The 14655-nt window shown below is 42.1% G+C and overlaps 1 protein-coding gene across 1 annotated transcript; it reads left to right on the top strand.

The window, feature by feature from the left end:
• Nucleotides 1-8488: 8488 nt before the first annotated feature.
• On the top strand, nucleotides 8489-9634 carry LOC124258014 (spermidine/spermine N(1)-acetyltransferase-like protein 1). The gene has a single exon (XM_046692089.1). The coding sequence runs from the start codon at nucleotides 8489-8491 to the stop codon at nucleotides 9632-9634; it is 1146 nt and encodes a 381-aa protein (XP_046548045.1).
• Nucleotides 9635-14655: the final 5021 nt, after the last annotated feature.

Here is a 14655-nt window from a genome sequence, read left to right as displayed (position 1 = left end):
TGCAATGCTGAAGCCGTAAATGAAACAAGTCCAGATTTCTCCAGATCGACCATGAATCTCCCAACTCACTGGGTCTCTTTTCAATTTAAAGGTGTATATTTGTTACTATCAAAATTATATATATTCTAGGATACGTTGTGTGAAGAACGATCTCTCCTCCACAGCATCAGGCACTAAACATCTCTACCAATAAGATCTCCTGTATATGTTCATATTCAGCAGACGTCTGGCAAGGCCACAACTGAATCCGTTGGTTGACAGCACGTGCAACTATCCTCTCTGGGGGTCGGGATACGACGCCTCACAATATTAACAGCAGCAGCAGTAACAACAACTACAACATCCCCACCACCGCTAATAATAATCATCATCATCAACATCAACATCATCATCATAAAGCAGCGGGGGCGGTGGGGTAGCCTAGTGGTTAAAGCGTTGGCTCGTCACGCCGAAGACCCGGGTTCGAATCCCCACATGGGTACAATGATGAAGCCCATTTTGGTGTCCCCGCCGTGATGTTGCTGGAATATTGCTAAAAGCGGCGTAAAACCAAACGCAGTCAGTCAGTCAGTCATAATGCAGCGACAACAACGAACGACAACATCATCACCACCACCAATAATAATGATAATCATATATAGCAGCGACATGAACGTCAACAGCATCGCCATCACCAATAACAAAAATCAGTAAAGCAGCTCCTTGGGTGATATTTTCATGTTTCCTCGAATGACCGATTACCCTGCATGGCAGCTGAAATCTGAGGAAGAGATTACTGTTGACTGGAGAAGTGTGACTGTTGTTTCCGTGTTTCCGTGTTCCCGTGAACTGATGTAGACACACTTCCAACTACAGCCCATCTGTAACCCCATTCTTCCCCTGAATGTGATGTAGATATGAGTTTAGATGGTGATATAAAGAACAACCCATATTGACAAAGGTTCTGTCGGGAATTAATTTGTATAACACGGAAGCTTATAGTACGTTTGCATCCGACTTGACTCCAATATGAACACTTTTCCTACAAATATTGACACGGGTTCCGTCGAGTATTAATACGGAAGCGTATTGTACGTTTGGATCAGATTTGACTTCAAAATGACCATTTTTCCTGCCACAAAAAAACCAAAAACGTCTGCATGAAACGAAAACAAATGTCCAGCGAATAGTTTCGCCTTGGTAAGGAAGGTCTAATGAAACACGGCAGGCAGGTGTTTTCAGGTACACGTCTTGACACCCGGTGTCTCATTGTTTGTGTATGTAGCTTTGTATACAATGTAACGCTAATCATCAGTGATTTCTGTAAATGTTTGATTCAGAGATTGTCTTGTATTGATAAGTTATATCGACTTTTGAATTTACGTCTTTGGTAAAATTAATTTTCAAGCCTATCCGTGTCGTCGTTTTCATATTCGGGATGGTGTTTGGGGCCGTTCCCGCCAGTGAAACAAATTTCCGTTTTAGCCAGCACCCTTATCAGACACGTGAATGTACACGCGGCCCTTATTACCATTTCTATGAGGTGAGGTGAGGTGAGGTGAGGTGAAAGTGGGTTTAACGTCGTGCTTGAGAATATTTCGCTCATATGACGACGTGCATGCGTGTGTAAGTGTATGTGCGGCTGCTTGTACTAGCCCAGACTAAAGCTGGTTTTATAGTGCTAGCCCACCGAGATACCATGCCGCAGTGAAGCATGAATACCCCACTCAGACCCATTATACTGACTCCGAGCCGACCAGTCCTTGTTGCAGCCATTAATGCCGAGCGCCAGGCAGGGACCAACAAGTACCATATTTTAACGTCTTTTGGTATGACGCGGTCGGGTATCGAACCCGCGACCTTCCGCTCTCCGGGCGGACGCTCAAACCACTACACCACGGAGGCGGTATACCATTTCTATGAGAGCAGTATACCCAGTGGAGACAAAAATATTACCTTGGCTGTATAGCTAGTTATTAAAGGTCTTGCTTCAAGAGCAGATACGGTATGTCGATTCTGTGAATGAGTGAGTGTGATTTGAGTCCACTCTCACTCCATAATATTTTAAGCTCTAAACATCCACGTGTTATATTCATTACTGCTTTATTCATACACCAAATATTCTCTTTCAGATATATTAACTGGTTAATGTGAATGGCCACTGTCCATCTATATCTTATATTATGTAACTGTATTATGGGCAGTTAGGCCGACATTACAAAATCAAATCTGTCTGTCGATTTGTCTGTCTGTCTGAGTTTGATTTTACGCCGTGGTGTGTCGGCTTGATGTTGGAGCAAAGTAATGCGGACACTCTTTGCTTGCTGTCAAATTTACAAACATTTTAAGTTGAATTTTAAATTAAAACTCATGATTATACATTTTACAGTGAGTGGCTGAATATGGTTTTACGCCGCTTTTAGCAATATTCCGGCAATATCACGGCGGGGGACACCAGAAATGGGCTTCACACATTGTACCCATGTGGAGAATCAAACCCAGGTCTTCGGCGTGTCGAGCGAACACTTTAACCACAAGGCTATACCCACAGTCCAGCAGGTATAGAAATCCGTATGTGTAGAGACAAATACAACGGCTTCGAAGAAATCGACCATTTCCGAGAAGGACCTCAATTGACATTTTGATCCACGCCCCTCTCAACCAAAGCAGATCGCACTCGCTGGTGTGGGGCCTGCAATACATGTGTTCATTCGTAACTACTCGTGTCATTCCGGCAAGCCGCATGACATGTGTTGTTTGGTCGGAAGGGGGATAACTCTGATCAAACTCGCTTTACATGAATTTCTTAAAAGAAGATGATTACTCTAAAACGGGAGGTCGGTTACTTCACCAAACACAGGCATGTGCGTCCGCATCTCACGGTACAGCCATTAAAATGATTATTTTCGAATTTATTTCCAGTTTCACGTTTTCATGTATTCCAATGACGCCATGATATCTATCGTTACGTCATAGTTCAAAGTGTCATTCTTTTGCTTGCTCGCTAGCGCGAAATCAACCCTCGTGTTTCCAGACGTTTTAATCGGTAAACCACTCCACACACAAGATGGAATCTTTCAGGTGAGCTCTAAAATACATTGTTTTCATTGCGGATGTTCTGTAGTCGTATTAACTGTAACAAATACTGACATGTTAGACGAGGACTGTCTGAAACTACGAAGCATCGTTTCCAGACTCAAAATTCAAATGATGAAATGGCTTCAACAAAGGCCCCTCAAAAACGAGCTTAGCGCTAACACTATTGAGTCAGTGAGTATGGTTTTACGCCGCTTTTACCAATATTACATCAATATCACGACGGGTTACACCACAAATGGGCTTCACAAATTCTACCAATGTGGGGAATCAAACCATGCAGTGTCTTCGGCGTGATGAGCGAACCCTTTCACAACTAGGCTACCCCAGGGGCGGATACAGCTTTTTGAGAAAGGAGGGGTGCACACTATTCAGAAAAAGAGGGTGCACACTTCATTTTCAGAGTTTCAATGGTCATTTAATCAAATTTCAGGCCAAAAGAGAGGTGCGCACCCCAGCAAAACAACACCACACACACACACACACACACACACACCACACACACACACACACACACACACACACACACACACACACACACACACCACCACACGCCTATGTACCCCCACCGACCCTTAACGCTGGTGGTACAGTGGGGAATCAAGGAAACTCATAAAAGGGAAATGGACTCATTGTACGTAAAAAGTGACTTGGTCGAGGCTGCAGTATATACATGTCAGGTGAAAACAGTCTGGATTTGGGTTGCTCTCTGGATCCGCCAGGGACGTACAACCCAATGGTGGGGTTTTCATTTCGTGTCAGACACCTTTTTAGCTTTAAATGAACACACATCGGCGTCATAACATATTTTTATGCTATACTGTGCAGAGGTACAGATAAGCTGCGTATCTCCGTAAATTATGCAAATATTTATGTGAAAACTCAATTCCTATTAAGTTTATTGCGTCCAAGTACGCTTGACTTTTTGTAAATACATATACTCAATAAATGTGATCTTACATGCGTACAAACAAAAATGTCAAATCTTAGCTTGAGTACCGGTGGATAGATAAAATAACTGAGTTATATTGATTGAGAGGTTCTATTTCAGGACTTGAACTTGGCAACTTGCAGTCTTTCTTATCGTTTCTCATATTGCAGATCAAATATAAATAACAAACACTAACATTTAAACTTTATTATATTTTAAAAATGAATGGAAAATGGCAAAAAAACCCAATTGAGTTTGAGTGAGGTGAGTACAATTTTCAAATGAAAATTAGGATATCCAATTGAGATGAACACACGCGAGTACATCACTCAATTACCCAAAAAGTTATCTGTAGCTCTGACTGTATCATGTGTATGGTCTTGTGTAATTACAAAACCACCCGATACATCGTGTAGTAATGATCAGTCCAGTCTCTGTTTTATGATTAAGGTGTGATGGTATGACCAACACTGTGACCTGGCATGACATGGTATGACACACTCAATGACATGTTTGATCTGTAGGTTATCAATTATGTGTAGCGTAAAGCAAACAAAACGATTGACCTGCTTGATGAAAAATCAAAGCAAACCATGCATTGACTTCTTATAACTGAAACTATTTGTTTAAACAGTTGGACATCCAGGAATTCAGGCACACGTCCACACACAGATGCTATAACGAATTCCAAAGACTACCACTACATCATGTCTACAAAGGCATCTGACATAGGTTCCTCCCCGTTGTCATCCAAAGGTTGTCCTCGGAGACCTGAAGGTCCTGCCAAGAAGCCATTCCGGGTAGATAACTCCATCAAAGCAAAGGGCTACCTCTATATTATGGACGCCTCGGCTTCAGACGTGTCGTCATCTCCATCTCGCAAGGCTTCTAATGAATGTGTCAGAGTGTCGCCCCTAGCAGCTGTCAAATGAGTCCTCGTGAATTCGTAAGTGGATCAGACAATGTTAAGACAGAACCTCCAAGGACACAACATCCAGAGAACTTGAAGAAGCCAGATGACCGTAGCTACACTTCGCCTACGTCAGCTTCTGACATACTGCCATCTACATCCCTATATCCGGTCTCTCATTCCCTCCTACCATTCTGTCTGGTCGTCTGAGGTGCTGGACAGCATCTCTTCTGACTCGGAGAGTGTATTCGACTCAATCGTGGAGGACCACCTTCAGCCCAGACCTTCCCCCAGGGAGCCATCTGTAGATGCACAATTCCCGGTAGCTAAAACAATCTCTGAGATCTCCCTGGCCAACAGGAGTGATGAGTCGTGGTTCACAGGATCCAGGGAGTCGAACAGGAGCTCCGCACACGCAAACTTCTACTGGACCAGAGCTGAGTCAATCACAGACAGCAGATCATGTCGGACTGGGTGTCGTCTGTTCACGTCTGGGAGGAGGATGGTAAGTGTTTACAACAGTAAGAGGAACGACATCAGATAAGTTAGCCGTTTACCTGGTGATCCATCTGTGGAGGCCCAATTCCCAGTCCCTGAAACAGTCTCCGAGATCTCCCTGGCCAACAGGAGTGATGAGTCGTGGTTTCCAGGTTCCAGGGAGTCGAACAGCTTCCACCAGGAAGAGCTACATCTATGGAAGGTGATGATGGATCAGGCCTGGGTATATGGCAGGCAGCAGTCCATGTCGGACTGGGTGGCCTATGTTCACGTCAGGGATGATGATGGTAAGTAATTACATCATTAACATCAGTGAACATAGATATTTTTCTGGGTTACATCTTTTTATTCTTGAGTACAACGTTTCAGGGCTTGTTCTGGCGCCATCATGTTTTACCTGATGATGGGGCCAGAACAAACGTACTCAAGAATAAAAAGATGTAACCCAGAAAAATCTCTATGTTCATCAAATAGCATCTTCTAAACTGCCAATCAAGCAACTAACATCAGTGGTTGGAACATCATCATATTAGTAGCATACATGAGTGAGTGAGCATACATGAGTGAGCAGGACTCCAGATAAGGGCCGTATCAGCGTATGTAGAGATAAAAAATATGCACGATACGGTAGGAAATATTTTAGAAAACGTAGCAGATACGCACCACAGCAATGGTGTACGGTCTTAGAAATCATTTGCAGACGTATATATCTGAAAGAGTATTGTTTTATTGTTTATTGACCTGTTTACACAAGAGTAGCAATGTTGTGGTGCATATATGAAACGAAACACACGATTACTGGGACTCCATTAAATTCCATTCAGTACTCTAAATGTACTCTTACGTTTTTTCAGTACTCCTATATTGAAAAAATAAGGAGTACGTACTCCTGGGCCCAGATTTTCGAAGCTCTCTTAGCGCTGAGATCGTCGTAAGTTAATGTTAATGTATGGCACGTACGACTATCTTAGCGCTAAGAGCGCTTCGAAAATCTAGGCCCTGGTGTTTAAAGATTATCTGGAGCGCTGAGTGAGTGAGCGTACATGAAGTGTTGCGCTGTTTTCATCTAACCCCAAAACCGGTTGCGCCAACTTGTGTTTCACTCTTCTTGAAATCATAATTATAGTGAATCTTAATGAGCGTTAATTGTACAAACATTAGTTTGACTATCACCATGCAGTTTATACAATGTCTTCTCCATATAGCAGACAACCGAGCGGATAACGGGTTGGAATTGGTCTCTAAAGCCTATGCTGGTTTAGACTGACAACTAGTCTCTGAAATGAACGAATGTATAGTTAAAAAATTAAATATAATGAAAAGGAGCCCTGGGGCCTTTTTCATTGCCACATTTTCTAGACTTGCGTGGGCTTTCTTGCTTCAGGGTCTGTATGACAGACTAATGCTGTATGTAAGAGGCGACTTACTAGATAGAGTTTTCAGGGTCGGTGCGAGGTGGATAACTTGGATTCTTGCTCACAGTATCGACCATGGGGTGTGTATGGTTTAGACTCCATTACATACAGACAGCCGTGCAGTGGGAACATTGCAGAATGCAGCGTGCCACAGGCACACGCACACACACTACAAATAGCGCGAAAGTTCTCATCTCTGTGTACGGTAATATTCAATATCTGTGTTTGTTTCTGTTTGAAGGGGCGGTGGGGTAGCCTAGTGGTTAAAGCGTTCGCTCGTCACGCCGAAGACCCGGGTTCGATTCCCCACATGGGTACAATGTGTGAAGCCCATTTCTGGTGTCCCCCGCCGTGATATTGCTGGAATATTGCTAAAAAGCGGCGTGAAACCATACTCACTCACTCACTCAATTGTTTCTGTTTGAAAAGTTGCAATTGGGGTGGATTTCATCCTGACCAGACACAAGAAGCGGTTTCAGGTGAGTGCAGTAATGTCCGTGTTCTTGTCCATGTGGTCAGGTAGTGATGACCAGGGGGGTCCTTTCACGAAGCAACCTTTACTAAGGTTAACCTTAACTCCCATTCTTTAACATTGCACTAAGGTTACCTTAGTGACTTACGATCACCTTAGCGCTTTGTGAAAGGAGGCCCAGCTTCCTTACCCGACCTCTTCAGTACAAAGGAAGGCAAGCAGTTCTGTTGTATACAGATAATGTTTTTCAATGTATACTTTAGGGCAAGTGGTTGAGACACATTTATTTCAGGACACCCAGTAAAGAGGAGAGACGTAATCGTATTTCTTCCAGTTAATCACAGGTGTGGTTATGTTTGATTCATCATGATATTCACTAAACTATTTGTGCAGATCAGGGCCCACTTGCACAAAGCGATCCCAGCGCTACGACTACCTTAAGTCTATGTTGGAGAATGGGAGTTACAATCATTGTATCGCTAAGATCGCTTTGTGCAAGTGGGCACATTGCATGCTCAAAGCGCTGACATATTACCTCTGGTCAACGAGTACAGAACACTCCATGTGGAGAATACAACCGGTTGCCTGTCAGGCGCTCAAGGTTCAAATTCAGACTACCATTGCATCATACCAGGTACCCATTTTTACTGCTGGGTGGACAGAGGCAATTTTGAACAAACTCACTTGCCTAAGGTAAAGCCACATGTATCCAATGTGCTTCATTGTGGGGTAGGACTGAAGTCCTAGAAACTTTCAGGAGTCAAGCTGCCAAACACGGTCACCCATCCGAGGACTGTCCGCGACAAACGTTGCTTAACTTCAACTGATTGTGACCTGATCTCTACGCACAGGACCACACACCGCCACTGGGTTAGAATTGGTATACAGCAATCCATGCTTATCGAGGTGACTAATGGGATGGGTGGTCAGGTTGGCTGACTCGGTCGTCACGTGTCATCGTTTCCCACTAAAGGTCACACTGTCAGTGAGTAGAGCAGGGTGTTCCTAGTCAGGGTTAGTTTCTCCACAACCTTTTTCTTTTCATGGCGCGAAAATGTAAAACTACAAATTCTGAATACTGAATGTTCTTGCAGCAGCTTGTCATTCAGCTTGGTGTAAATGATCGAATTAATAGGGCAGAAACGGTGTGAGTATTATAGAGCTATTCAGTCTTTGTTTCCCCGAACATGTTGTGTGAACCGGTCGGTGTGCAGGTGTTAATGTCAGGCCCAGAGACAATGCAGGTGTCACGGTCAGGTCCAGACACAGTGCAGGTGTTAATGTCAGGTCCAGACACAATGCAGGTGTCACGGTCAGGTCCAGACACAATACAGGTGTCACGGTCAGGTCCAGAGACAATGCAGGTGTCACGGTCAGGTCCAGACACAATACAGGTGTCACGGTCAGGTCCAGACACAATACAGGTGTCACGGTCAGGTCCAGAGACAATGCAGGTGTCACGGTCAGGCCCAGACACAATGCAGGTGTCACGGTCAGGTCCAGAGACAATGCAGGTGTTAATGTCAGGCCCAGAGACAATGCAGGTGTTACGGTCAGGTCCAGACACAAAACAGGTGTCGCGGTCAGGTCCAGAGACAATGCAGGTGTTAATGTCAGGCCCAGAGACAATGCAGGTGTCACGGTCAGGTCCAGACACAATGCAGGTGTCACCGTCAGGTCCAGACACAATACAGGTGTCACGGTCAGGTCCAGACACAATACAGGTGTCACGGTCAGGCCCAGACACAGTGCAGGTGTTAATGTCAGGCCCAGAGACAATGCAGGTGTCACGGTCAGGTCCAGAGACAATGCAGGTGTCACGGTCAGGTCCAGAGACAATGCAGGTGTCACGGTCAGGTCCAGAAACAATGCAGGTGTCACGGTCAGGTCCAGACACAATGCAGGTGTCACGGTCAGGTCCAGACACAGTGCAGGTGTCACAGTCAGGTCCAGACACAGTGCAGGTGTCACAGTCAGGTCCAGACACAGTGCAGGTGTCACGGTCAGGTCCAGACACAATGCAGGTGTCACGGTCAGGTCCAGAGACAATGCAGGTGTCACAGTCAGGTCCAGACACAATGCAGGTGTCACGGTCAGGCCAAGACACAATGCAGGTGTCACGGTCAGGTCCAGACACAATGCAGGTGTCACAGTCAGGTCCAGACACAGTGCAGGTGTCACAGTCAAGTCCAGACACAGTGCAGGTGTCACGGTCAGGTCCAGACACAATGCAGGTGTCACGGTCAGGTCCAGAGACAATGCAGGTGTCACAGTCAGGTCCAGACACAATGCAGGTGTCACGGTCAAGCCCAGACATTCACCGGTCGGTGTAAGGCCAAGCCACAGTGCTGGTGTTATTGTAAGGCCCAGACACAATGCAGGTGTTATTGTAAGGCCCAGACACAGTGCAGGTGTCACAGTCAGGCCCAGACACAATGCATCCTGTATACTACATACTTGGAGATCTTAATGGATGTACCCTGAAGTGTGTGCTCCCCACCTACAATCAGTATGTAACATGTTGTACACGGAAAGACAATGTCCTTGACTTGTGTTATGGTAACATCAAGAACGCCTACTATAGTAAACCACCACTAGGAGCTTCGGACAATAATCCTGTGTATTTGCTGCCCACGTACCGTCAAAAGTTAAAAACAGAGAAGGCTATTGTTAAGACTGTCAAATCATGGAACAGAGAATCTATTGAAACCCTACAAGGATGTTTTGCGTGTACAGATTGGGACATGTTCTATGATGCAGAACAAACATTAGAAGGAATGTGTGACGTCATTACTGATTATATAAATTTTTGTGTCAACAAGATAATACCAGAAAATGAAATCAGAATTTTTGCTTTACCAATCTTGTGTAGAAAAACAATTTTTATGTTTTCAATTTGATTGTGACAGGTACGCGAGATTTTGAACAGACGCGTTACCAGGCAACCTAGAATTAATCGACACGTAACCTTACGTAGTTCATACAGCCTGGAAAGTGCTGATTACAGTTGACACCTGTCTAAACGAACCCAGAAACGATTTTGCCAAACAAATACGTCACCAACAGATACGTTACTCGTTGTCTGTATACGTACAAATTTTTAATTTCCCGCTAAAATTACAATTAAATCGCGCGTTATTTCAGTTGACACGTTACAAGCTAAAAAACTACACAGGAAGAAGATTTTTAAAGCTTATCAAAATATTTTGGGGGGACTTTGATGAAAACAGGTAATTAACAACATATGATGGCCATCGCAGTTCGTTTCTGGCTTACTGGGTGCTCTTTGACTTGTAGTTTAGCATGGAAGTTTGCAGGTTAAATAGAAATGATATAAATTATCTTTTCTGATTATTCTGTTAGTAAGGTATCTGATTTTCCAATAACGTATCTGTTTATTAAGCTCATATCTAAATCACGTTTTTCTGTGCATCAATATCAAAAGAGAAAGGTATATGGTTGAGGAAATTAACAAACAAGCAAGTCTAAAGCAACATCCAAATAATTTATCAAAATATTCCCGATAAGCCTTGTGATTGTTAGACAAAACCTGTCATCTGCAATGGTAACGCACAAAACCAAGATGAGGTTCTCATGGCTTTGGTGAAAAAGGATCTGAAAATGAGAATCTTGCAGTTCCTAGAGCCATCACTCGATGCTCACAGTTCTTTAAATCCAAGACAGGTACCAGATGCATGTCATTCATTACTGCAGTGCATGATGACTAGTGGTACGTGGTACAAGTTCTGGAAGTGAATGAAGTGGATTTAGAAGCGTTTACTTCCTCCATTGCCAGTCCACCAACGAAAGGTCAGAAACAATTCAAATGGCCCGATCAACCTGGTGAGATTTTTGTTCCATTTCAGGACATTCTCTGTTAAGTGGAACCCACTCCAGAAGGTCCTAAACGTTATCCACCGAAAGTTCAAGATAACTTTGCCAAGTCCTTTTAGTAACAAACATGAAGCTTGTCCAGTAGTTTTAAGGTAAATTTAAATTTAAATTGTTAATTCTAAAATTGTTATGCTAGCTCCTTGCAGCTGTTTTAGTTTGTCGTGATTTGTGTTACAGCGGGACTGAAATCTTGACTGTATTTGGAACAGATTCGTTACTGCACATTTGTCCTGAGCGAAATGAGACACATAATAATTTGTGATAAAATATTATTTTTTCAGTTTCTTGACAACACCATTTAGTGTAACAATGGTTGATTTGCTGCAGGATTCATGCCTGGGGATGGAACTGTATACCAAATGACATACTTGTATGATTTTATACTACATGCATTAGACAATGGCAAAGAAGTCAGGGCAGTTTTCTGTGACATAAGCAAGGCTTTTGATAAGCTTTGGCATAAGGGAATCATAGCGAAATTAGAAGCTTATGGTATTAAGGATAAGTTACTTGATTGGTTTTCCAGTTATCTTGACAACAGATTACAGAGAGTAGCTATAGACAATTACAATTCAGATCTAAAGAAAGTCACTGCTGGGGTGACACAAGGATCTGTCCTTGGGCCATTACTGTTTTTAGTTTACATAAATGATATCATTGAGGGTATCAGTAGTAACATTCGTCTTTTTGCCGATGATACTTCGGTATATGTTATTGTTGATAATCATGTTGTTACTGCCGCTTCCTTAAATAATGACCTAAACAGGATCTCTCACTGGGCTGAACTATGGCAGGTTAGCTTTAATCCTGGTAAGACTGGTGTTTTATTCACTCGCAGAAATACCGGTAATCAATTTCCAATTCCTAAGCTTAAAATGCATGGAGTAGACATTACTGAAGTCGGCAACCATAAACACCTAGGAGTAACCTTGCAATCAGACTGTAAATGGAACTCCCACATTGGTGAATTAGTTAAAAAGGTTCGTCCATTGGTAAATTGTCTACGTGGTTTTAAATATAGATTATCTAGAAAATCATTAGAGCAAATGTACAAGTCATATATATTACCAACGTTCGATTACTGTTCGCACCTTTGGGATAACTGTACTAAAGAACAAGAAAAACTTGTCGAAAATCTACATTTAGACGCACTGCGGGCGATTTGCGGGGCAGTTAGAGGAACAAGTCATGATTTAAAATATAAGGAAACTAACTCTATGCCCCTAGTTGACCGTAGACAAATAAGCCAGTTATCATTATTTTACAAAATGGTTCATCATATGACATTAGTTTATTTAACTGATCTACTGCCCGAAAAAGTATCACAGTTAAGTGACCATAGATTAAGAAACAGTAAAAACATTCAAACTATAAGATGTCGTAGTGATTTGTATAGCAACTCGTTTTTACCTGATACAATACGACAATGGAATGATTTGCCTGAGAATAGGTACGATACTGAAACCATAGGCCAATTCAAAAATGCATTCCAATCATCAAAACCACCCAATTTTAATATATTTGATAAAAACTTTGGTACACGTTTCTGCCAAATTATCCACTCACGCCTCAGACTTGGGGGGCAGTAATTTGAAAGCGCACGTTTGAACAGCACATTTCAGTTGATCCACTCTGTTCCTGTGGTCACCCCTATGAGGATACTTTACATTACTTCTTTACTTGTCCTAATTATTCTAACATCAGACATCGCATGTATTTTTACGAACATGGATATAATTTAAATTCTGTCCTAAATGGTAATCCAAACAAAAATGTACTTGTAAATTCTTTCATACTACAATCTGTCCATACTTTTATAATAAAATCGCATAGGTTTGATAAATGATTAATAATGTTTAATACGCAGGTTGCTTGCTTTCCTATCATGCTGCATATTATTTAATATTTGTTTTATTCATGTATCAATGAAATGGAGAGGTATTCAAATAAGCCATTACGGCTTGTTAACCAATCCTAGTTCAATTTATTTTGAATAAAATATGTTTACACTATTTGCTGCCAAACGAGTAACAGATGCATTACACTGGAAGCTGAATTTCTTCAGCGAAAATATCCTCAAGTCCTCAGTTGGTCTGAAAACATTGACTGCTATGTTAAGTGAAGAGATAGTGACTGCTATGTTAACTGAGAACTTTTCTTGACACATCGTGGAAAATAAATGTTTGTTTTCTTCAAATACAGACTGTTGATCTTGCTTTGAAAATTTGACAGATACGTTACTTTCTGCAACTCTATCAAGAAACATAATTCTTTCGTCACTGGCGACATATGTTTTTATTATTATACCTTATAAAGTTTGAGAATATAGAAAACAGCTTTCTCTAGAATAACAAATAACTAGCTAGTGTACCCTTACCACTTAAAAACCAGCTCATATGCATTTGGATGGGAAAGTATTTGGAACAATATCAAGAAATAATAAAATAGAATATGTTGTAACACTAAAGTTAAAAAACTGTCAATTAATGCATGTTTCTTCTCCAAAATACTTTGATACTCAGGCTTTAAAATCAATACATTAAAAATTGCAGGAAAAATGTAATTACGTGAAAACTTCACCCCAAACTGGCATTCTTGAGGTAACGTATGTCACGTGACAAAATCTTTGGTCTGTTTTTGAGAGTCTGTATCAAAATATCCCTGCGGAAGGGAAGCCGTTTTAACATCATATCTAGGCACTATCCAATTTTGATTTAATACATAGTATGAAAGGAAAAAATAAAGTTCATTTTTGAAAGTTAACAAAAGAGGACTGGCGCCTGTTAGTGGAGAATGACTGAAATATCAATAAAACTACAACAGTGCCATATAGGTGACATTAAATTAAACACTGAATACAGTTCCTAGCCTTAATAATACACCCACAGAACATCTGTTACCAATGTTCATGTAATATAAGTAAAATTAAGTAGTCGGGGACGTTTAGGTTTTCGAATTTTCTAAAACACAAATGCAACCTGCTTGCCAGGTGTGTGTAAAACTTGTACTGTTCTGAGAAAGGGATACAGTTGAACGTGTGTTGTCAGTTTGGTTTGGTTGTTGTTTCATCTATATACCTCGAAAGAGTGAGTGAGTTTAGTTTTACGCCGCGCTCAGCATTATTCCAGCTATATGGCGGCGGTCTGTAAATAATCGAGTCTGGAGGAGACAATCCAGTGGTCAACCATCAGTGAGCATCGATCTGACCGCAATTGGAATCCGATACCACAAGTGTGAAGAACCAAGTCAGAGAGCCTGACCACCCGATCCTGTAAGTCGCCTCGTTGAGCGACATATCGCAGTTGCTGTTGAGACCAATTCTAACCAGCGGATCTTCACGGGTTGTAATCGAGTCTGACCAGAAATCCAGTTATATATGTCATCTAATTGGGAACCGATGACATGTGAAGTCAGCGAAACTGACCACCCGATCCGTTGAGCGACGAAATATCTTTTTGTA

This window comes from Haliotis rubra, unplaced genomic scaffold (assembly GCF_003918875.1).
Source record: "Haliotis rubra isolate DU_JTF1 unplaced genomic scaffold, ASM391887v1 Scf68, whole genome shotgun sequence".
NCBI classification, from domain to species: Eukaryota; Metazoa; Mollusca; class Gastropoda; order Lepetellida; family Haliotidae; genus Haliotis; species Haliotis rubra.
Note: the sequence above shows the minus strand (reverse complement) of the source record. Positions and strands in the feature narration are given on the sequence as shown.